We start from the raw sequence: 26225 nt of genomic DNA on the forward strand, positions 1-26225 counted from the left end.
ATATAGGTGCCAACCCAGCGCACTGACATCAGTTCTGTTCTTTTCTTTCTGCGTCAGTTAGCATAGATCAGCTAGTCAGTTTTTCTGCAAACTTTTTTCACAGTTTTGTCGAAATGTTTTGAGCCGGAGGAGACCCCCAGTAAATAGAATCATACCTCCAACACCATTTAGCAGTGTTGGGGTATGATTTCCAACATGTTTATACCAAACATGGCCAGGTTTGGCACAACCACTACATAGTTAGCTATCACGTAATGACGGATGGCCACTATATTGTCAGGGACTGTCCGGTACTATGTCTGGAACACAGTCAGGGACTTGGGCAAGAACTGGCAACTGGGTAGAAAACGTATGCAGAAAGAGGAGTACAGTGCTGCCCAAGATCATACAGCAAGTCAGTGAAGAAAAGGAATCCAAAGGGGATGCCTGTACAAAGGAACAACATGGCTAAGACTCAGAAAGGAAGGGCACTCATGAGGTGATTTAGCATTCAGGATAACTACACCCAGGACGAACGTGCAAGACATATATATATGAAACAACATTAAGAATATAGGGTATGTGGGGTGAAGCACTCGGGAGCTCCTTAGGTAAGACTAAAGCTCAGTAAGTTCCTCATCGTCAATTGCTGTAACAGATTCTGACTGCAAATAACCACATATAGGATATGCATGCAAAGGCAGGGCCTGTGGAGCTTACACCTATGGTGATGTTATAAATGTAACTCAAAGATAATACTCACAGTGAACAAGAAACACCACCTAGGTTGTCTGCTGTGCCCACAGAGCATGGCAATCAAACAGGAACACACAAGGCAGAAACAGCATGGGGGTAGATCTAAACAATAGACCAGGAGCTAGCAAGGAGGAGTACTTAACAGGTAAGGAAGGAAAGTACAGGGCACACTTTGCAGAAAGCAAGTAACGAACATACAAGATAATAGAAGCAAGAAAGCAGGAATAGAAAGAGCAAACTAGGAACTGAAATGGGAAGAAAGGGCAGGGACTGGAAAAAGATATACAGAAGGCGAGGCTACAAGGTTATACTAGAATAGTATTGGATCTGGAGTCAGGAAAACAAAGTAGCACTGAAGGCTGTGCTGGAGCAGGAACGAGAATTGAGCATAAGCTCAAAAGCCAAGGCAGCACTGCAGGCAGTGCTAGTTCAGGAACAAGGAAAACAGCAGCAGCTCAGGAACAAGGAATAACTAAAGCTCGGGAAACAAGGATATCAAAGTGGTGCTAGCACCAACTTACATAGTCTGAAATGGCAGTCCTGTAGTCACAGTTTGACAGGTCTCTCATGGGTGGCATAATAGATGCTGCAGCCCATGGGAGACCACTGGTGTACCTATGCCCTGAGTAGCTTTGTACCATACACTAGGGACTTACAAGGATACATCAGTAGCCAAGTTTGGATGTATAACAGTACTTACCATGTCTATTTTCTGATTAGCAGAATCCCAGTCAGACTAGTAAAAAAAGCTTACTGACACCAGCAAAAAGTGGGGTTAACCATGCTAGAAGGAGCCTACCTTCCTACAATCACCATCTCTCTGAATAGCAAGCGCATGGCCTCCTCCCTTAACTCTTGCCTGTCAAAGGTCGCTGCCTGGATGGACGTAAACTACTTGAAGCTGAATGCATGGAAGATAGAGTTTTTTTTGTCCTGGGCAAGCACATCAACATCTGGCCCAATGCATGCTAGCCTGACAGCCTTGGTCCTTGACCATCTCCCAAGCCCAAAGTAAAATATGTGGGCATCTGGTTTGATGATAAACTCTCCTTTGATGCCCAGATCAATGCTCTCTAAGGAAAATGTTTTGGAAAATTAAGATCACTGAAAAGAATTCTTAATTTATTACCTGAACCTGCCTAGAAAACTGTAGTCTGGGCACTGGTTATATCCAGGCTAGACTACTGTAATGTCTTCTATCTGGGTGTATCTCAGTACCTTTTGAACAGGCTCCAACAGGTTCAGAACGCAGAACCCAGGACACTGCTCAGACTCCCCAAGCGTGCCTCCATCAGCACCGCTCTGAGGAAACTGCACTGGTTGCCAATAAAGCAGAGAGTTACGTTCAAGGCTCTATGCTTCTGCAATAGGGCCCTCGCTTCTCAAGGCCCTGTGTAGCTGCAGTCAATGATCACTCAATCAATCAATCACGAACTTGTAGAGCGCACTACTTACCCCTGAGGGTTTCAAGGTGCTGGGGGAAGAGGATGGGGAGGTCACCACTGGTCGAACAGCCAGGTCTTGATTAGCCTCCTGAAGGTCAGCAGGTCTTGGGTCTGTCGTAGGCTCAGTGGGAGGGTGTTCCAGGTCTTGGAGGTGAGGTGGGACAAGGATCTGCTGCCGCTGGTTGTTCTTCGGAGGCAAGGTCGGCAGAGTGGAGCTTGCGGTTGGGGATGTAGAAGAAAAGTCGTCTGTTGAGGTAGGCTGGGCCGGTCTTGTGGAGAGCCTTGTGTGCGTGGTGCGAGCTTGAAGGAAATTCTCTTGTTGACGGGGAGCCAGTGCCGGTCTCTCATGTGGGTGTGATGTGGCTATGGCGTGGTACGTAGAGGATCAGGCGTGCAGAGGCGTTTTGAATGCGTTGCAGTCGTTTGATGAGCTTGGCCGGGGCTCCCGCATAGAGGGCATTTCCATAGTTGAGTCTGCTACTGACGAGGGCCTTGGTGACTGTTCTTCTTGTATCTGTCGGGATCCACCTGTAGATCTTGCGGAGCATGCAGAGGGTGTTGACTATGTTATGTTCCAACTAGGGACGCAAGATTGGCTGGCGTAAAATAGACATTCATCCCCAAATTCAAAAGAGCCAGAACTGGAGGCAATGCTTAGGCAAGTGCTTATCTTGCACCAACAATTTGGAATTCTCTTCTGGCTGGAATCAGGCTAGCCCCTTCTGAAATTCTTTTCAGGAATAAATTGAAGACCTGGCTCTTTGGATCCAGTTAAAACCTCTCCAGCTGGACGAGCAACCTGTTTCTCTCTCCAAAGTCAGTATCCCAGCGCTGGGACACTTCGTATGATGTAGCCATGTGCTCGACAAATGGCATTGTTATTAGTTAAGGCTTAAGAACCATGATTGGGCCAGCAGCAAATCCCTCTTCCTTCCCCAACCTGATCTGTCAGTAGTGACAGATGTGTGACTCCTGGGATGGGATGGCTATCTGAGAGAGGTGGATCCTGTACTCTACATCAACCTCAGAGCAATCCAATTGGAATTGAAAGCCTTTTTACTCTCCATCAAGTAAAGGCTAGTGCAAGTGTTACTGGACAACAACACCGCCATATGGTACTGCAACAACGGGGGGGGTCATGGGCCCTTTTCAAGAGGCCCTGCGCCTCTGGACAAAGCTGGAACAGCAGGACATATCCCTGGAGGTTCAACATCTGGAGGGCTCATTGAACGCCAAAGAGGGATAAACTCAGCCGCAGATGCCTAGCGGATCACAAATGGCATCTCCATACGGAGGTGGTGCAAGGTCTCTTTCAGCAGTGGGGGGAAACTTTGCCACTGACGAGAATGTGCAGTGTCAGCAGTTCTGCATGCTGGAGTTTCCAAGGCGGCTCTTGCTCGAAGACGCTTTACATCTCGAGTGGAGCGCAGGCATCCTGTATACTTTTCCCGCCATACGACTCTTGCCCAGAGTTCTCAAGAGGATCAGGAACAACCGAGCCGAAATCATCCTTGGGGTTACGGACTGGGCACGGAGTGTTTGGTATCCCAAGCTGTTGAGCACGGCCATCGGTCCTCCGATAGCGCTGCCCCATTGGGAGGATCTTCTATCGCAGTTGAGGGTTCTCCACCTGAACTTGTCCACACTCCACCTTCTTACTTGGAGATTGAGCAGCAAGAGTTGACAGCTTTTGACATTCCTACAGAAATCTGTAACATTATCTTGGCGGTCAGGCGTCACTTCACCAAGATGGTTTACGCTTGGCACTGGGGAAAATTTGTGGCATGGTGTACAGAAAGACATTGATCCCCTTTCTGTCCCCCTTTCTCAGGATCTCCTTTTCATCCTTCCCCTTGCTCAGCATGGCTCTGCTCTAGGCCCCCTTAAGGGCTATCTCTCTGCCATTTCAGCTTTTCTGCGGTTGCCTGATCAGCCATCCCTCTTCTAATCCCCCTTTTCTGAAAGGTTTACACCATTTGTTTCCACCTTCTCCCTTTATTTACCCCAGTAGGACCTCAATCTCGTCCTCACTTTCCTTATGTGCGCTCCCTTTCAGCCCCTACACAATTTTTCACTCCGGCTCCAGCTCCTTACCATCAAGACGGCCTTTCTCATGGCTATAAGATCTGCCCGGAGCTTCAGGCCTTGTCATTCAAGCCTCCTGATCTGAACATGTACCCAAACAAACTGGTGTTTTGTACGAGAGCTTCCTTTCTCACTAAAGTGGTCCCCCCCTTTAACGTAGTCCAAGCCATTGCTCTGCCTACTTTTTACACTCTGCCTCATCCCTCCAAGGAAGAGGAGCCATTACAGTGGACCCAAAAAGAGCGGCGTTGGTCTACCTTGACTGCATACAAGAGTTCCGGGTGGATGACCAACTCTTCGTGGGGTATGTCGGAGCAAAGAAAGGATGGGCTGTACAGAAGAGGACCATCTCTAAATGGATGGTGCTCTGTATTAAAATCTGCTACACATTGGCTAATAAACAACCCCCTGAGGGGTTGTGTGCTAATTCCACCAGAGCTAAAGCTGCAACTACTGCGTAAGCTCACATAGTTCGAGCCCTGAACATCTGCCAGGCAGCAACATGAGCTTCCCTGCATACATTTACAAAACACTACTGCCTGGACAGTTAGGTCCATAGGGATTGGCACTTTGCCCATTCTGTCCTGCATGACTTCCTTGTTTGAAATTGGTCTGCTTAGGTATCTATTCTAAGATAAGGACTCTGTGGCTAGAAGGCTTTATCAGGTGAACAAGTTACTTACCTTCGGCAATGCCTTATCTGGTAGAGAATCTATCTAGCTGCAGATTTCTTACTGTTTAAGTTTAGTTTGTATAGAAAAAATAAAGTTTTCCTAACTATAACACAGAGTGAAGTGGCGTACAGTGGAATAGCGTACATGGGAATGGTGTAGAGTGGAGTGGCATACAGTTCTGAATGAGTCACAGGGATCCCCAATTGGACAGTATTATTGTAAAAATGTGGATTATTTATTGGGGTGCATGACTGCTCATCTCAAGGAACAATCACAACCCTTGTAAGGATATCCCTTAAAGTAACTAAATTCAGCTAACCTCAACACCCTTATAGCTGTGGCACAGAGCAAACCGGCTTAACATAGGGCAATGTGTAAAGTATTTATGCAGTACCAAAACTGTAATAAAGTAGATATGCAAAACATAAAAATCCCAAACTGAATTAGAACCATAGAGTGAAATGTAACCAGCAAAATTAAAAAAAAATGAATAAGGGGAACTGGAAATCTGAATTTTTACGGTGTGGGGGCTGCGGTTGGTTTTAGGGCTTGGGCTAGTTTTTAGGACTCCAGAGGGGGGTTTGGGTAGTTTTTAGGGTTCAGGGTGGGGTCAGGCAGTTTTGAGGGTTCGGGTGTACTTTTTAGGGCTCAGGGCGCTTGGCCTGGGGTATGATTTTTACCACACATCCCTTTACCCGTCATGCCTTTACCACTAAATTGTGTGGTCAAGGCATGCGTGGTAAAGGAATGCGTTGTTCAGACGCATTCGATGTTTAGGCAGGGTAGTAGAGGCACCCATGCTTTAGCCATGCGTGCCTCTGTCATACCACCCTTGTAATAACTTTCCAAGTATTCACGCACCTGAAAAGTCGAATTGTGGCACCATCTACCTAGTTTCGTACCCATGCAGCTGTACCATTTACTTTCTCACACCAATTTCAGAGTGATAAAATGTTAGCACAAATCTAGTACTACATACTTCCAGGTACTCTTATGCACTTTCCTTTCCTACAATTTTGAATCCCAAAAACATGAACCCATTTAAAACGAAATCCTAAGTGTACTCGTGAAGAATTTACAACTGTATTTTTGCTACCTTCACTTAGTTGAGTTAACATCATATTTTTGCGGGCATCTGGGGTCTTTCAAACAAAACATCACGTACCCTTGAAGTGGTTAATAAATTGTACTTATTCCAAGGCAAAGTTGGAGTTAAATTTGATCGAGCTGTTCAAATTTTAACATTATTATTATTATTATGGTGTGCTCACTTGGAGGAAATCCGGTGTTGCATATTAACACATTTGGCCACAAGAACCAGAACACTTGCATAAAAAAGAAGATCCTACCCGCAATAAACATATAATTGTAATAAAAACTTAAAAGGAACAGAGTCCGTACAACGCTAATTAATGAAGTAGAAATTTGCAACCAAGAAAAAAAACAGTCGCAGAATAAAATCCATTACCATCAAATATCTCATTTTGAACCTTAATTAATAAATCAATTATTTGAACAATTAATCAAATAATTAAAAACCAATACGTCCAAAAATACCAGGCATCTGGAAGACTGTAATAGTGATACTCCTCGGTGTTTGGAATACAGATGCATGTGTTAAAATTTTGCACTATCTTCTTGGGTTGAACAAATGCAAACTTTAACCTGCTTGAAAATAGTAAATATATATAACTTAATGCCAGCAAGGGATGGCAAATCCATTTGATCGGTTTCCATGAAGTAGGTTACAATAAAATAGTTAGGTGTATGTTGTAATCATGCAGACTAACAGTATGAGCTTCTATACCAAAGCTGTACAACTCTCTTTGAAGTACAGGCCTTTTTAATCAGAGTATATTTCCTTTCCATATAAAAAAAAAATGGTAATACGACTTTCGGCCCGTGAACATGCCACTGTTTAGGTAATATGTTGAATTTAGAAATGAATAAAACCATTTTGGCAATGCAATCTTCTTAAAAGAAAAATCACTCTTTTGGAAGACAAGATTTTAATCTTTATTTTTGAACTACTCAGCAAAATGATAACAAACTTGACAGAATATATTTTTAGCTAAATCATGTGTTAAAACAAACTATTGAAAACGTCTCTATTTCCATGAATTGTCATATAAAATGAACATGATTCGAGTTGAATCCTTCTAAGATGACACTCTGAGCATCTTATATCAACTTCTTGAGCAGAGAACCCTTTTTCGTCCTTCTCAGAACCAAACGCTCAGTCTAAGGTCCCGAGAAGGCATTCCTCGGGGTGGTCATTGCTGACGGTATCCCAGAGAGGTAGGATGATAGGCAAAGATGACACTTTCTTTTCCAGGAGTGGCCAAAGATTAGTAGCAACAAATTCATTTCCCATCGCTGAAAGGTGGAGTCCATCTGACAAGTAGCAAGAGAAATCCTGGTTCCAAATGTGAAGAAGAAAAAAAGGAAATTTCAGTAGTCACTTCACAAAACATTCCAAAACAGCTAGCCACTATCGGGATCACTGTAGGAAAACGAACAATGACAACAATATATAACGGGAATATTGGGGGTTATAACAGAACATAAGCAATTTTTTAGCGGACACCCCCGAATCTGACTCACTAAATCCTTCCAAAAGGGATTGCTGTGTCCCCTGCTCCTGGAACACAAAGCACTCTTGGCATTTATGCTACATAACATAACCTACAAAAGTTAAAAGTCAAGCTGCAACTCTTCCAGAGATTTCCGTTGTCTAGACACATCCAGTTACCATCATCTTTTCTGGGCACAGCATTGAGTGTGTGAAATTAAAATGAATAAAATGATGTGTTTAATTGACATGGATAAGATGCAAATAATGTCAGTGTGCTTTATTTTCCTAATGAAGCATTTTAAAGTTCACATAGCAAGGCCTCAAATGTATTTGCAGAGTTATACAGTGCACATTTTGGATGTGCTTTCTTGTTTCTCTGCCAGCGCAGAGGGTTTTAACGTTCTTTATTATTTAATAAATTGTGGCCCAGATTTACTAAAATTTTGAGTCGACAAGAGTGACACAACCCAAAGCAAAATTCATTTTGGCATTTACTAAGCCGTGCAAAGTCGATTTGCATGTCTTTAGGTGGTTTAATAAAAACAAAGTAATGCAAGGTAGTGCATAGTGCCGCCTTGAGTCACTTATTATTGGGTAAGTTTTACATGGGTGGAGCATGGGTATTTCAGTGCATCTAGTCATGCATTTTGACGCAAAGCTGGCTTTTACCCCTAGGTGATGTGCCTACCTGACAGAGGCATAACGAAGAGAAATATCTTTAATTCTCCTAGTTACTGCCTCGTTCCACGAGTGATGCATAATGTGTCACACATAGAAATAGGAAGTTGCCTCTTAGGATTGTTTTAGTGCAGGAAGGCATTCCTCCCTGCACAAAAACAACAGTGGCTCTAATGTAGGCACCCTTGAAGCGTGGCACGAGGGTGACTGCGTTGGCGCTAGGCAGCACACAGGGCCCCAGAGCTAGGAGATAGCAGAGGTGTGCTAAATATTAGTAGATATGGTGCATTTCTGCTCTATCTCCCTTTCACCCAACACAATGCAGCAAGTTGCTGTGCTGCGTTGCATGACATCTACCTCTGTATGTTTAAGTTAGCATACGTAAGTTGTAAAACTAATGTTAGGTCTTAGCCTGACTGCATTGAAACCATGGCTTTTAAAGGTTGTACTGTGCACCCCGTTCATGAATTCGTGTATACAGCGATTCTCTTTTGCTTCATTAAATAGTTGTAATTGGTTTGGTCTGTGGAGATGTTTACTTTAGGTGTGACTATTTATGAGCTCACAGCCGGCTGCTGGAGTAACACACATTATGTTTCAACAATCAAGGTTATTCATTAGTAGAACTATGTCCTAGTCATATTTTCAAGTAGTTTAGTATTTCAATGCCATTTCTATTTGTAGGTAGGTTAAAAGTTCTCATTGTTTATTATTTTTGGGAGGGTTTCTAGAGTGAGCTTGTTTAATATAGTGTAACTGAAAAAATGATGATTGGTTCATATAATTGTATCTTTGTGAGCACAACATATGGTACTTCTTTAAATCACGGTTAGGGCTTGAATCTATGCTGCTAAAATGCTGTAAAAGCTGTTATTTTGCAAGTGAGAAAATTGTCTTTTTCTTGCTCTCTTTAGAGACAGACTTCATGTCAGTCTTCTGATGGATCCAATACTTTGAGATTTTTCATGATTCTCTCCTGCCTTTACACTGAGCAGTCCCTATGACTATTTGCTCTTTAATTATTATTTGCCTTGTGCTAGACCGTATTTGATACTAGCTTTTAACTAGAATAGGGGTCAGCGTCCATAGCTGCTGCTGATTCACATTTACTTGCATACTGAGTATTTGGAACTCGATTGACTAACCATTTGCCTTCTATAATGGTTTCAAATGTTAAATAAACATTCATGGTTTGTACTTGAACCTTGTGCCGTGTTGACTTTCCAATGTGGATACCCAGCTGTGTTTCTGTCTGACAAATTGACTGCTTTAACCCACTCCCCAGATAAAATCCATAGATGACTTGCAGAATGAATGCATTTTTACTTATGAGCACTAGTGGTGACCTGAGGCTAAACCTCACTGTTGAACACATAACTGAGCACCAAGAAAACTGCTTTAGCACTTGACCCTTCAGACTACCAAGTTCTAGCACTGCAAGGATTAATCAAGGTGGTGGAATGGGATTAGGTACTCAGAATTCAATTTACGTCAGACAGCAATTAATTTCTGTTACTTTACAATCACTTTTTTCTTTTGTTTAAATTTATATATTGGGTTTCAGCATTTCACATTCAATTTGGCAATTTCTGAAACAGAGTACTGGTATGTATTAGTTCCCAACTACAGCTTTTCAGATCTGCGATAGCATTTCATACAATTCCCAATCAACATTTACCGTTATTGCATTACGGTTGCTATCTTCTTGTCTAGGACCATTTACTTCGTCAGTATGGTCTCGGTACAATGGCTGGGTTAACATTCCCATGATTACGGAGTTATTTCTATTCCCACATTTGTACATAGGTGCAAGGCAATGCAATGTTCAGGTGGCAGGTGCGTTCCCTTGTAACTTATGCCGGCTTCAGAACTGCCAGCTGGCATCGCTAACTGTGGGGATAAAACGGAGGGGGGAGGGGGGAGAAGGGTGTATCAGGGGACGGCAGGGATTTTATTACTTTACAATCACGTAATGTGATTACTGGATGTAAACAACACAAGGCATTCATCAGTGGTACTAATCGGAAACAGTATATGTGGTAATCTGGTATCATAGTCTTTGGTGATAGTGTGTGTTTGTGCTTGCCACTTTTTTGAGGGGAAGAGGTTGTGGAATTACTGTGGAAGGCTGAGGGGTGACATCCCAGTGGCTCAATTTGTTTCGTTTGCTGAGGCCCCCCCACTATTGTTATGGTTGCCTACCCTCTTGGGGTTGAATCACACAGTACCTTTTCTGTCCTGGATGGTTGATCTATCTGACGCAGACTGTACCAGTGTTCAGCGGGCTGGCTGTGCCATTCGCTGTGGTATGCTAAGCACAGCCCACAGAACAGGGGAGGCACTGATTCTGCACCAGCCCAACTAGCTGATGTGTCAGTGGTATCTCTGGCATATTTGTGAGGTGAGCAGATGCACTGTCAGCACCAGACGAAGAGGCTACGGTGAAGTTGCAGTGCTCGCAGATCATCAGCCTTCTGGCCTGGATCTTCCTTGGGGCCTATACACAAAAACTTACCATCCAAACAAACTAGGTGCCCAACCTTTTTTGTCTTGGGAGTATGCAGTCCTTTGTGGAAGCCCCTCTGCAGATATGACTCCTCTCGCATTCCTGAGTCTTTCTTTGGGGGCTGCATACAGTGCTCTGAACTTCTACCAAAGGCACATGGCTTCTTGGTAATTTTTAGTTGAGGGACTCAACTGGCTACACATTTCCTAGTACATTTGATCAGTCAGATACAAAGGGGCATATTATCAAGGGGGTTTATCTCCGCTTTTTTGGCTTTAAAAGCCAAGAAAGCGGAGATAAAATTATCTCCCTATTACCTAGCTGTCGCTAACACCAGTTAGCGACAGCTAGTAGGAGATAGCGACCATCTTGGGCCCCGCTTTGCATGTCAGTGATATTTATCACTAATGACATGCAAAGTGGGCGTGCCAAGATGTTAGCGACTGGAAACAGTTGCTAACATCGCTATCTCCTATTACCAACTTTTGGAGATATTCGCGCTAAGCGTGAATATCTCCAAAAGCCAACACCTGCCCCTGAGCAGTTCTTAGCCATGTTATCCAATGGTAGGTGGATAACATGGCTAAGAGCATTTGCTCGGTAATGCATGAATATCGCTGACTTTTCAGCGATATTCATGCATTTCGGCCGATTTTTATCGCTTAGGAGATAAACCTTGATAATATCAAGGCTCCTAAGCGATAAAAATCGCCGCAGCTTGGCGATAAAAATATCGCCGCTAAACCAACATAGCGATAATTATCGCTAGTTGTTGGTAATATGCCCCATAGTTCGATTTCACTGAGGAACAATTCAGGTTTCCTGGACATTACCAATCCGAAATTGTGCTGATCCTTTCCGGAGGCAGCTATGGAAGTCGTTGGCTATTCATCCCTCCCTCTGAGCAGTATGTTCCTCATATAAGAACACATCCAACGCCCCTCGTGAGCTGCTGGTCAACTCTCTAAGTTGAAGCAAGTCCAGGCAGCCTGTCCTGGCACGTTTGGGTCGAAATCCCCAGAGGATTGCTTCTGAACCTAACAAGAGGAGTTCACATTAGTTACCCTGAAGAGTTTTTTGGTCACCACTGGCGTGGGGCTTCAGGAAACAAATGTTTGCACACTGGCTGTAATTTTCTGTCTTATCTTTTACAGATAGGAGTTGTGTATTCCAACAATCACTTTCGAGTCAGATTCTGGTTAGTATTACCCTTTTGTTTAGTCAACTCAGACTGGTCCAGGCCAGGTCTTTATTAGGGGTGTGTGAAATTCATGCAATTTGCTTTTTTTTTGCTTTCATTTAATAAAGAGAAATTGTGTGGAAATTACATGCAATTATAACAAAATGCAAACTGGGGATTTGGCCTGTATTTTAGGGCAGAATGCATCCTCATGTCAATTTTGGACTCAAGGAAGCATTTCATACTAAAAAAATATTGCCATAAAACAAGTACAATGAACGACAGGCGCTTGCGTTCTGGCCATTTGTGTTGTTTCCACACTATAGTTTTACAGAAAACATGTCATTATGGGGAATGACATAATGCCGTAATTTCAGAAATTTCACAAGCCTAACACAAAATTCCTAAAGTTATGTAAATTATGCTGCCTTCATTTAAATTTTGCCTTGGTCTAGCGTACATCATGAAGTGCGAGCAGGAAGTTAGGGTGTAGTTCGAAGTCTTCTAGTAGGAGCGACCGAAAACAAGGGTACAAAGGGAAGGTGTGGCTGTCCTACTTAACTACAAATTACCCTGGGAGGGATAGTCATTACAGAAGACAGTAGGCCAGAGAAGGGAAGAGGGAAACTCCTAGGCTTCAAAGGGACCTTCTGTCGCCTCTCTTTAACACTCCACAGTCTGACATACTACAGTGGATTCGTGGAATGAGCTGTGAGGAGCCTTACAATTAACATCTCCTGTTAGGGCTCTTCATTCAACCCTCCAACTTAGCTACCACTCGATACATTAGGCATAAAATAGAAAAGAGTTTGGCCATAGCCAGTAGTGTCATGTGCGCTCCACACGCATCCCTCACATACACACGTATAAGGTACACATACATGACTTCTACGTCCCACATGGAGTGCCAAAGGGCTTAGTTGTAGGAGACTGCCAGGTAACTTCAGAAAATGGCAGGGGAGGCCAGTAGGCTTCTCTCACCTGCAGGTAATAACCCCATCCTGCTATTATAATCATTTTGTTGCCACCACCATCAGTGCTCTATACCCTAGGGCGTTTATGGTAGACCCTGCTCAGCATTTTAAACCTTGTTGTAAAAGTGCCTTGTGCCCTCCTGCATGATTGTCTTGTGGGCTGAGGCATAGGTCAAAAGGTACAGCCGCTACTGCGATTTCATGGCAGGAGTGCATCCTCTTCAGAGACATGAAGGTGACTTGTCTCCATCGTAACAAGAATATTCATATTTATTGAATGAGGAATTGATCTAATCGTATTCTTGGTCTCCACACTGGTCACGCTTCGCCACAATCTTAGAAGCAAACACCACTGTCTTAGATAAGCAGACCACCCCACAAAAGAAACCTGGGGCCTCATTTATGAAAAGTGACGCATCGCTGCGTGAAAACAGCGATGCGTCACTTTTCACTGCGCTCTCCCTGCAACATGATTGATGCGTCATATTTATAATATGACGCATCATGTCGCAAGGAGTTACAGATACGTCAGTATTTCTGACGTATCTGTAGGCGCAAAAGTGACGCATTGCTGGAGTGTGTCACAAAATTGACGCAACTCCAGCAATGCTTCCTTTCACATGGGGAAAGCCCCATGTGAAAGGGCTTGCGTCAGTCTTGCGCCTGCTGTGAGGCAGGCGCAAGATTTTGACGCAACAGCGTCTTAAAAGTGACGCAGTGAAATCTCATAGATTTCACTGCGTCACTATTACGAGGCTTTTTGCGGGTGAACGCCCCCTCTGCATACATTATACCTGACGCAGGTATAATGTAGCGCAGGGGTTAACAAAGTGACGCATCTGCTTAGATGCGTCACTTTGTAAATAGTGCGCATCAGGAGGCATGTTTTACGCCGCCGATGCGTCACAAAAAGTGACGCATCGGAAGCGCAAAACTCACGCAAGGCCTCATAAATGAGGCCCCTGGTGTTTCATAGAGGATGATCCCTCTTTAGTACTACAAAATGACATCAGCGCTGTATGACTCTCACCACTGAATGCTTTTGAGTTGTTGCCATGTGAGCCTCTGAGCAGACTCTCCTTCCCATGTCATGACTACCATTGCCTAGGCACAGTCCTCTCCAGAGCGAGCTCTTTGTTCCCATAGTGGCGCATGGGGTCCAAATACAAAGGGCCTGTTGCGGATGTGAACAGTAGTATTTGCAGAGAGCTGGTCATCAGGGGCTTAGCTCCGACAAGCAGTCCTCCCCTCTGACTGTGTAAACTGGCAGATGGCAAGGCTGTCACAAATTAAGTTGCATACTGTCTTGGGTGAGGGGCTGGCAGACAAGTCATCTCTGGGGATGATGCATGATACAAAGACATGTGGCTGCGCCACCAGAAGCAGCGAGCATGAAATAGCATCATCTTGGGCAGAGGGAATTAAGAATGGTTTCCTCCTGGTCCATACTTTGGGCGGGGGTCACCCAAAGCACTTAGGGGCCGATTATGATGTCGGTCGGAACGCCTCCGACTGTCAGTTAGATTCTCCTAGACCTTGTCGGAACCCATCCGCCTGACTCGGTTGGAAACCATCACGACCTACTGATTAGGATGCTCTCAGTCGGAAGGGGAACCATTCGGTCATTCTGAATCGGTTCCGACCAGCACTCGGAGAATCCAAGTCGGTCGGTGCCGATTCGTACAGCTCTATGGACAGCATTTCTGACCAACCGTTTACAATGTCGGATTCTGGCAGCCTTTCCGACTCGGTCTGTCCGACATGAAAAGGCTGTTGGAAAATGACTTTAGGGGCCCCTAGCAGGCTCCCCTTCATCCTGAGGCCGCTGGCTGGGGACCGTGGGGGTACTAAGGGACCCCCCTGTAAAACCATGCACTGCCCACAACAGGGTGCAAGGTTTTCCGTAGACACCCATTTTCCCCATAGGAGCCTGTGTTGCCGGTCAGAATATAGGCTTTCATTGAAGTCAATGGGAATCCTTTCGAACAGTGTTCGGAAGCATGGTAATCGTTTGGGAGTAACCGCAGACCGTGAGTCTGTTGGTTGGTGCCAATCCGAGTCATTGTCGAGAGGAGGAAACTCTGACCGACATCGTAATCAGCACCTAAATTGAAGGCCACAGAGATCCTCTGAGCACTGAGAGAGTGAAAGGCAGGTAGCCAACATGGGCATATATGTAGTGCACACGCCTGATGTATGTGGCTGCCACAAGGGAGCTGCTGTTTGGGAATCATGCAACACCTGTGAGGTAGCCTAAGCGGCTTATTTATGAGAGCCCTGCATCAACTTTGCACCACATAAAGTGGTACATGCGTGATGCAGGGCTCTCACTACGATTTAAGAAGCCATGCAAAGCCACATTGCGTGGTTTGAATAACCTCATAAATCATGAGTAAGGTGACGCAGCACAAATCGCTGTGTCTCCTTACTCTGTGCCCAGGAGGCATTCCATGGGCATTGTGGTGGGTCTTCCCACGCAACACCCATGGAATTTGATTCTGTCCCATATTTACAAAGTGATGTAAACCTGGGGAAGCGTCAAATTCATACGCCTCTCAAGGTGAGGTGTAACGAGGAGAAATATGTTTACTTCTCCTCATATTTCCTTTCTGCAGCACACATAGAAAGAGGAAAGCGCCTCTTAGGATTGTTTTTGTGCAGGAAGGGGCACCTTCCTGCACAAAAACAATCCTAAGATGTGTTTCATGCCTCCTGCATGCATCCTGCATGCACAGAAGCACCCTTGCAACATGGTGTAAGGGTGCCTACGTTGGCGCTAGGCTGCTGAAACAGCACCAGCGCAGGAAGAAAGGACAGGAATGCACCTTGTTGCTTGAATACGTTGCATTCCTGCCCTTTCACTTTGGCGTAGTGCAGTGCAGCAAAGGTGCCCTGCTGCGCTGCCCTACACCAAAATCTCATAAACAAGCCCCTAAGAGTGCAGCACACAGCGTAAGTTTTTTCATCTGCACCCTCATGTCATGCCCAGGTTAGATGTGCTGCACATCTAACCTGGGATTCTATAGGAATTCTATAACGCATATTAGCAAGCCCATTATCGCCGTTATATCGGCAGTTTCCTGCCGATAAAACGGTGATAATTTTAACGAGGTTCCTTGCTAATATGCCCCGGAGATCCTAAGGCACGTGTGAAAAACGCATGCCTAATTCCGCAATATATTCATTTACTAGACTTGTTGCTTTCAGGTTTCTGTGCTGTATGTGCCGTAGCATGCATTCACTACTTGGAACTGCTAGTGAATTTCCCTCACCAACTTAAATGCCAATAGTGAGGAAAATGACATGTGGTACTATAGACACGTTACATTTCATGCAATGCCTTTGATTCGATATATATATATATCTTCTACATTATAGAATTGAAGTGCATGAGGTATGAACACTCTCCTTTAAGGTAATTTAGTCTGTTGCATCAGTTGGCCTAATATGAGTGGCAGACATGATGACACCTGAAGGGTGTGATGTTTGAAGCTGCACCTGTGGTGACTGTTTGGTATACTTTATTTTATAGCGTGCTCCAACAATTCACAGCACCAAGGACAAAATTGACCCTCCGATCACAAAGAGGAAGTGTACTATGGTGCATGAGACAACAAGTGCGACTTGTGGCGCATGCTGCTAATTCACAGATCCTTGAAGGAAATTTGTGGGGTGAAGGAGGCACTTATGAATCTAATGCAGTGGTCAATACTCTCCTGACAGTGGCTAAAAAGGTGGCAAAAGACCTCCTTGTCAACAGTACAGCCCCATCTAGTTGATTAAACCCCCCCCCGTGCCTTGGCGTTTGTAGAGGCAGGGGCAAGTTTGAAGTCAATGTGTGCACTCACAAAAGCATGTCTCAGAGACTAGCCATGAAATGAAAATGAAATGAATGAAATGAAATGAAATAAGTCTTATAACGCGCTACTAAGCCCGAAGGCATCAAGGAGCCTAAACAAAAGAAATCAGAATGACCAGATAACCAGCACTACGGGTACGCCTTTGAGAATAACCACGTTTTTAGAGCTGTCCGAAAGTTCTGGACCGACGGTTGGGATTTGATTTCAAGGGGAAGGCTGTTCCACAACTTGGGGGCTACTGTTGAAAACGCCTTCCGCCCCATTTGGTTCTACGAACGCGAGGCACCCCAACAGACTCTTGGTTGAGGAACGGAGAACTCTATTCGGTGCATATGGGCGCAACAGTTTCCTCACGCCCTCAGCCCCATTGCCAGCAAGCGCCCCATAGGTCATACAGAGAGTCTTGAAGGCAATCCTGGACTCAATAGGGAGCCAGTGCAGGCTTTTCCTGGCAGCCGTGGCGGAGGATAATCTAGAAGCATCCAGTACAAATTTAGCCGGCGCATTCTGGACAGTCTGTAGGCGCTGCATCAGACCTTTGTTGGCACCAGAATAAAGAGCATTACAGTAATCAAGTCGCGAGGCAGGCACAGAAGTAAAAGGGAAACCTCCTCTGTGCAGTTTCTTCCACTCTCCTTTGAATTAATGCAAGAGAAAAAGACAATTAGAACCTAATGCCCTTCAAAAGAGAGTGGTGAAAGGCCAGATAAAAAGTAAAAATATTTATTTGAAATGCTGTGCTTCTAACCAAAGCCCACCAAGCCCCACTGAGTCACTTAAGTCTCCAAAATCTCCATGTTTTATTTATCAAAGGGAAAGACAATACTAATGACCTAATTAGGAAATGTAGTCAGTTGCGGAGGAGGTAAAGAGAGGAGAGGAGCCACAGCAACTTACAATGTCACTGGGATACAACAGACAAGGTGCTAAGCGGCAATGAACACAACGCCCCTGTCAGTGCAGGTTGGACTGATGATAATCAAAGTCTGCAGGATTACGAACTCCATTTGAATCGAAATATGTACTGGGGAGGGAGAGGATAAGCGACGTTGAAGTTCCAGGAGCGTTTTTTCTTTCTTGTCCTGTTGCTATTCACAAATCTTTAAACAATGATGCTAAAAAAAATGATAAAATAGAGCCTACAATTACAAGCAATGCAGAAGTGCTGCTCCCCGAGGCAGAGATCAACTGATATTGAGTCTTATAGCCCTAGTAAAGGAATCCGAATAGAGGAGGAGGTAAAGGATGCTCAACCAGTATTAAAGACACTACAGCAGTGAAGGAGTGGGTTTTATCATGAACGTCAGAAACTGATGGTACCACTGTCTTTGACACTGCAAGAAACATAACACAAGCTCCTCAACACCCCATCCATACACACTGTCCACACCACTTCAACCTCCCACACAACACAAGCTAAACAAACAAACAAACAAACAAAACAAGAGACATGCTTTTCAACCTTATTGATACACTTCACATGGTACAGCATGGCACACAACGATCATGCTCCAAAGGCCACTTCCTTGACCTTATCTTCTCAAGATCACCAAAATCCACTGTAAATCACCCATACCACTGGACTGGATCGACCACTTTACCATGGCTATCTCCTCGCCCAGTATTCATCCAGCAAACCAAGGTCAACACAAAAGAGAAGACCAAACTTTCAGATCCTTCGAAGACTTCACTACAGACAACCTCCTGGATCCTGGAGATTCTCATCCGCCCTCCGACGCCAAACAACAAAGACGCGAACGCAGGAGCAACGTGCGCGTATTCGTCCACATTTGGGACTGGGGATCGCACCTCCTGAAATACTGATGACGGGTTGCATGAGCCATGTTGTGAGCCAGCCGGCGAGTAGAGAGTAGTCAGCAGTAATTTTGTTGTGATTGAGGGCAGAAATAAACACCCTAAAAGAAAATCAAGGGCAAGCAAACAAGTGGGAAGGGAAGTGTGAAAGGGTCAGCAGTGACAGCTGGTTAGAGCTGGTCAGAGCAGAGAAGTGGCTGGCTGGAGTAGGTGACTGGGTTGCCACGGGGTGTACGGCATGCAGCGGGTCATGCCCAGTGCCATGGACTGTTGTGGACATAGGTATAGGCCAGAAAAAACCAAGAAATAAAGTGATAAAACAGGAGGCCAAGAAGACAGAAGACAACAAAAAAAGAATGCGTTACAGTGGCAGGAGATAACAGAGGCCAGAGGTAAGTGATTTGTGGCTCTTGGTGAGAGAAGATGGTTGGGAGGAATAAATGGACTGTAACTCGTTAAACTCAATCTCTCATTTAATTTGATATTGAGTTAAACTGCAAGGAAAAGTCAAGGCGGGCCAGTTGCTGGGAGATAAGAAAGGAAGCCTGGGTGCTTGATAAAAGGGAAGCTTGGCCCTGGCTTGATAGGTGGCACCAGTGAAAAGTAAATTGTGCAGGAGGCAGAATAGCTGAACAAGGCAGAGATTACAACAATTGGGATAGACAAGGAAGTGGAGGGGGGGGGCCTAATGAGGAAGGAAATAAAAAGACAAAGCGAGGAGATCTAAAGAAGCAACATATAAATAATAGCCCCATGAGGACCCCGCAATAGGGGACTTCGGTCACCAAATCAATAAAGGACTTTGTAGGGAAACATTTAAAAAGAAAACAATTATTGTCAGAATCACAGGTCCACAAGGAAAGACAATCAGTCCAGGGGGGAAATACAAGGCAGATATTATCTGGGTCACTGCTACCTTTCCTAGATCTCCACGAAATACCAAGTCATAACGAATCACTACCGGAACCTAGACTATTGTCATCACACGGATACCCATCTCCTTGGATGGTAAACACGCATTAGAGAAATGGAGTTCTATAACCCTTTACCTTGCCAGGTAGGTCAATCCCCCCCTGCTGCAGCTCCACCAGTGCCTGTGCCCTGCATCCTGGTTTTGCTGTCCATTCCTGGGCGCTGTTTTCCTCGATCCCCCCCCCCCGTGCCCACTGCTCTCTTTCCCGCCGCTGCCCCTGCGGCCCCGCCCCCGCGCCCATTCGATATACCCTGCCTCCAGCCTCCCAGCTCCCCTTTAAATTCATCGTACCGGGAAGAGTATGATCCGGCACCACGCCAATACCTCATTGAAGGAGACTTGATATCAGCCAGTCTGACAGACTGCCCCTACATCACAAGACACCATTGCGTGTCTCCTACCGACTAGCTTTAAAGGCAGAATTTACTACCCGCCATCCATAGGAGGCAGCCCACACCTCATCACTGTGAGCACCTGGCCGGGTACTCACGTGAGTGCTTTTCTAATCGTTTCACTATCACGGGACACCACACCTTCACTAAGGCTGCTCCCTCGTAATTCAGATATCACCAATACCGATCGTCCTGAAGAAACCCCACATCCAACAGAGGGGTTGAAACGCCGTCGACACGAGTACAGAAAAGACCGAATAAAGCTGATGTTATCAAACATTCTTGCTGTTATTGTATTCTACCAATTGGTCTCTTCCTGTACATATGGAAACCTTTTTTCACAAATTCACTGTATATATTTAATCACTGGTTCCATGATTCACTGCACAAAGTATACAGTCGTTTGAATTTAAAAATGATATATACTTACATATCAATGTCCTTTGTTGCGAATACAAACATTTAACATTTGTTTACTGTGTAGAGGTCTCTTTGTTTTCCTCTTGCATTATCCCTTTTCCTTACAAATATATTGCCATTGTGCAGTCTTTCATTACATTATCATTTATTGTGTCTACTAGAACCACTGTCTCTTCATATAACCCCTTTAAATGGCGGCAGCTGTGCGGTGAGGAGAGCGACCCTTGACCTTGCCAGGTAGGTTGCTCACCCCCCCTGCTGCAGCTCCACATGCATCCTGGTTTTGCTGCCCATTCCTGGGCGCTGGTTTCCCCGCACCCCCCAAAGTGCCCACTGTTCTCTTTCCCGCCGCTGCAGCCCCAGTGACCCCGCCCTCGCGCCCATTCGATATCCCCTGCCTTCCGCCTCTCAGCTGCTCCTCCCTCCCAGCTCCCCTTTAAATGGCGGCAGCCGCTGGCGCCTAAGGCAAGCCCGTCTGCGCCCATCCGCGTCTGGACGGCGCCCAGCGCCAGAACCCCTGGACCCCACGAACGCCACGACACCAGACTCCACTACGATGCTAGCAACCTCCACGCACTCAACGCCAGTCGAAACCACACCTGCTCCCAGGCCACCCCGCAACGGACCCACAGACCCTTCTCCTGCCGCACCTGCAGCTTCACCTGCGACAGGACCACCAAACCTCTAAGGACTCTAAGGACTGGACCCAACCACCTCCGCTGCATACTCTTCAACACCCGCTCCGCACGCGAACACGCCGTCTGGGATCTGCTCGACACCTCCGCCCCAGACGTGGCCTTCCTCACCGAGACCTGGTGGAACGACTCCTCGGCGCCCGACATCGCCATTGCCATGCCGGACGGCTACAAAATCACTCGCAGGGATCGCGCCAACGGAACCGGTGGAGGACTAGCCATTGCCCACAAGTCCACCCTCAAGGTCGCCACCCACGCAGATGACACCGTCAACACCGCCGAACACCTGCACTTCCGGATCCACACCGACCCCAACACCACCCTCAAAGGAACACTCATCTACAGACCCCCGGACCCTGGGCTCAGTTCAGCGACTCCATCGCCGACCTCGCCAGCACCCACGCACTCGCTTCCACGGAATACATCCTCCTCGGGGACCTGAACTTCCACCTCGAGAACAACAACGATGACAACTCTGCCACCCTGATCGAAAACCTCGCGAACTTCGGCCGCAAACAACTCGTCACCGCACCCACCCACGCCGCCGGCCACACACTGGACTCCGTCTTCTCCACAGGCACCCACGTTGCCTTCGACCACACCACCGAACTCCACTGAACTGACCACTGCTGCATTCATTTCACCTTCAAGAAACCAACCACGCACCACCGCACCCAACAGCTGCCTCGCTGCTGCTGGATCAAAGTCACCGAAGACCGGCTGATCACCACCCTCGCCGAGAACCCACCCACCGACCCCACCAACCCAGACGCCGCAGCCCACAACCTCAGACAGTGGATCGACGACTGCACAAACACCCTCGCCCCGCTCAAGAAACCCTCCAACAGCCACGCCAGCAAGAGAGCCACCTGGTTCACCGACGAACTCCAGACCTCCAAACGAGCATGCTGGAAACTGGAGAAAATATGGCTCCACGAACGCACACCGGACAACCACACTGCCCACAAGGACACCACCCGCAGACATCACCACCTCATCAAATTAGCCAAGAGATCCTCCTTCAAAGACCGCTTGGACAACAACGCACACAACAGCAAAGAGCTCTTCAGCATCGTAAAGGAACTCTCCAACCCCAGCGCCAAGGCCAATGACATCCCGCCCTCACAAGAACTGTGCGACTCACTAGCCACCTTCTTCCACCGCAAGATCGCTGACATCCACGACAGCTTCAACACCACAACCGCCCGACTACGCCAGACTCCACCTCCCCTGTGAACACCACCAGTGCCATCCGCCTGACCTCCTGGTCCAACGTCAACTACGACGAGACGTGCAAGGTCATGAACTCCATCCACTCAGGATCTCCGTCAGACCCATGCCCACACCACGTATTCAACAAAGCAGACGCAGCCATCACACCCCAACTACGGCAGGTCATTAACATCTCCTTCGAAACAGCGACATTCCCAGAAAGCTGGAAGCACGCCGAAATCAATGCCCTCCTCAAGAAGCCCAAGGCGGACCCCAAGGACCTCAAGAACTTCCGGCCCATCTCCCTGCTCCCGTTCCCGGCAAAGGTCATCGAGAAAATCGTCAACAGGCAATTCACCCGCCACTTGGAAGACAACAACATCTCGGACCCATTCCAGTCCAGATTCAGACGAAACCACAGCACCAAGGCAGCCCTCATCACCTCCGCAGACGACATCAGGCGCCAACTAGACAACGGCAAAACATCAGCCCTTATCCTCCTGGACCTGTCAGCCGCCTTCGACACAGTCTGCCATCGCACTCTAAAGAGACGCCTCCTAGAAGCCGGAATCGAAGAGAAGGCCCTCGACTGGACCACGTCCTTCCTCTTCGGCAGAACCCAGAGCGTCCGCCTCCCAGCCTTCCAATCCGAAGCCACCGACATCATCTGCGGCATCCCCCAGCCCGACGCTGTTCAACATCTACATGGCCCCCCTCGCACAAGTGGCCCGCCAGCATGACCTCAACATCATCTCCTACGCCGACGACACCCAGCTCATCCTCTCCCTCACCAAGGACCCACACACCGCCAAAACCAACCTCCACGAGGGAATGAAGGCCAGGTAAATAAATCAGCAAAGAGGAGACAATTGGGGCGTCCATGTGGTGGACAAGCAATCTTCATATCCACTAAAATAGCCAAAAATTTAATACCGCAGGAAGTAAAATGTATTTGGATGGTGGTATTTAGAGTGCAATTTTGGACCCAGGCACAAAATTTGATTGCATACATGCAAGGGGGAGGTGGGGAAGGATATAGGATTGAACTGGGAAATTTTGAACTGGGAAAATGTAAGGAGGATATGGAGGAGCTTAGCAGCCTACATCCCCGAAAATTGTTTATTTTGTTGGGGGACTTCAACCAAAAATTGGACCCATGTAGAGTTGATTTATGGAATAGACACACTGATCGCATACAAGATAAATAATGCCAGATTCCCCAATGTTGACATGACAACCCAAGATAAGGCTCTAGTGAAGTATTTGGGGACAAAGGGATTAGTCTGTTATATGGAAGGGTAGAGGCAGACTTCCCGGCTAGGCGAACATTTAAAAGGGAACAACAACCCTGCCCAGTAGACTATGGGGCATATTTACGTCTTCTAGCGCATCTCTGCAAATCAGCAGGGATGCGCCAGAACAGATGCGTCACGTAATCCCCCCCTTGTGCCACCACAGATGCGTCGCATTTACAATGCGGCGCACCATGGTGCAAGGAGGGGCAGATGCGTGACTCGTCTTGAGGCGTACCGGCGGCGCATTGCTGGAGTCGCGTCACAAGAGCGACGCAACTCCTGCAATGCACAGGGGCTGCCCATACTCAACATGGTGCCTCACTCCTTACGCCTGCTTCAAGCAGGCGTAAGGATTTGACGCAGCATCGTCGTAAAACTGACTCCGTGAAATCTTGTAGATTTCACTGCGTCAGTTTTAAGGGGGCTTTTCTGCGAGGGAACGCCCACCCTGCGACAGAACGCCCACATGAAACGTTTCATGTGGCGCAGGGCTTTACAACGCGACGCATCTGCCTCACGTTGTAAATAAGTCGCAACGTGGCGCATGGTTTACGCCACCGCTGCGTCACAAAAGTGACGCAACGGCAGCGTAAAAGTGTTGCAAGGGGTTTGTAAATCTGCCCCTCTATATTTATTCATGCTTGGAATTTCGATTCAGTAAGTCGGTTTGAGGTATCCCAAGTTGATGGAAGTGATAATTACCTCCTAAAATTGGAATTAGAATGGGAGGAAAAGAGACCTAGAGAAAAGGTGCTGCCTGTCCAAATGGAATATCCGAGACGCTTTACAACAAGAAAGTATAGAAAAACTAGCCAGATACCAACAAAGTCAAAGGAAACAACTTGTCTCTACCCCCACTCACACAGCAGGACACACACTCAACCCCATCTTCGCCAGAGAAAGCAACATTCACTTCAGCCACACCACGGAACTGCTCTGGGCCAACCACCACTGCATCCATTTCTCCTTTATGAAACCCACCGCACATAAGCCCACGTGCTGCCTCCCACGCAGAAACTGGAACAAAGTCTCAGAAGAACTCCTCAACTCCGCCCTCACCTGCACTCCAACCCCCTACTACGACAGACGCCAACACAGCAGCAAACAACCTCCACCAATGGATCGCCAACTGCACCAACTCTTTCGCCCCCTTCAGAACACCACAAGATGACACAAGAAGAGAGCCAACTGGTTCACCACGGAATTCCGAGAATCCATGCGCTCCTGCCAACAACTGGAGAAGACGCGGAGAAACAGCGGAGCCCCAAAAGGAGGCGCCGCCTACAAAACAGCAATCGCAGCACACCACCAACTCATCAAATCAACAAAGAAAAGCTTCATCCAAGACAGAATCCTCACCAACGCCCACAACTCCAAAGAACTCTTCACCATCATACAGGGATTCACCAAACCCAACAGCAAAACAACTGACGTCCCTCTCTCCCAAGCCCTCTGCAACAAAGCCAGCTCTTCCACCTCAAAATCAAGACGCTGTACGACAACTTTGATGATCAAGACCATGGCGCCGCCTCAACTTCCACCCACAGTGATGCCACCCAACAGACCCTTCTCTCCTGGACCCCTCTCACTACAGAAGACACCTTAAAGACAATGAAGAACATCCACTCTGGAGCACCTTCTGATCCCTGCCCGCCGCAGATCTTTCACAGAGTCGCCACTGCCATCGCACCCAAGCTAAGCTGAACTATCAACTGCTCCCTCAACACAGTCATATTCCCCGACAACTGGAAGCACACCAGAGTCAAACCCCTTCTAGGAAGCGTTCCGCAGACCCGACGGACCTCAAGAATTTCAGTCCCATCTTACTGCTTCCTTTTACCGCCAAAGTCATCGAACAGGCTATCAACACATCATAGAAACCCACAGCATCCTAGACTCAGTTCGGGTTCTGCAGCAACTACAGCACTGAGACCGCACTCCTCGCCAGGGGCGGCCAGCTTGGCTCGCTGGTGGAGGGGTGGGGGTGGGTGGAGGGGCGGCAGGGAGTGTCGCAGGAGGATCGTGAGGGGTGTCACGTGGAGGGGAAGCGGGTTTTAGGATTTTTTTTTAAAACATACTTTCGAGGTCAGGTCCAGCGTCTTCTGCCCTCCTGCTCTCCTGAGTCTGCTTCCAGGAACAGGAAGCAGGCAGCCAGGATCCTACCCCTAAGCTAATCACAATACTCCAATGAAGCACTGTGATTGGTCTGAGTGGCATGACACAGCGATCCACCAGGGGCTGTAGGGGTGGGCATGTTCTCCATGCAGACTGTAATGCAGCCTGCATGGAGAACTGGGAAATACGCATGACTGCTTTGGGCAGCCCGAAAGAGCTGACCAAACAGTCATTGCGCACTTGAGTGGGCAAACCACTCCGCCCCTGCCCCATGAGCTGAGCAGCCATGCCCACCATCCCGCTGGCAAAGGAAACGTAACATAATAACTTAAAGTTATTATCACGTAATCTGTCCTCTTCTAGGTCTGCTTGAAAGCAGTGAGACGGCGCTCCTCCGCCATAACGGCAGAGCCGCCGCTGCCACCGACTACATCCGCACCCTCCTCGACCAAGGCCACAGGACAGCCCTCATCCTCCTGGACTGATCAGCAGCCTTCAACATCATCTCCCACTGCACACTAGCCACCAGACTCCAAGACGCAGGCATCCAAGGACTGGATATGCTCCTTTCTATCAGGCAGGACACAGAGAATAAG

The 26225-nt window shown here is 47.0% G+C and overlaps 1 protein-coding gene across 2 annotated transcripts in view; it reads right to left on the reverse strand.

Moving 5' to 3' along the window:
* Window positions 1-6931: 6931 nt before the first annotated feature.
* Window positions 6932-26225, reverse strand: part of IAH1 (isoamyl acetate hydrolyzing esterase 1 (putative)) — a 264357-nt gene continuing 245063 nt past the window's right edge. For both annotated transcript variants that reach the window (XM_078646786.1, XM_078646785.1), the window contains exon 6: window positions 6932-7355. In XM_078646786.1, coding sequence (XP_078502912.1) covers window positions 7176-7355 — 180 coding nt within the window. In that variant the 3' untranslated portion in view covers window positions 6932-7175. The remainder of the gene's footprint in view (window positions 7356-26225) is intronic.

This window comes from Lissotriton helveticus, chromosome 6 (genome assembly GCF_964261635.1).
Source record: "Lissotriton helveticus chromosome 6, aLisHel1.1, whole genome shotgun sequence".
Taxonomy (NCBI): domain Eukaryota; kingdom Metazoa; phylum Chordata; class Amphibia; order Caudata; family Salamandridae; genus Lissotriton; species Lissotriton helveticus.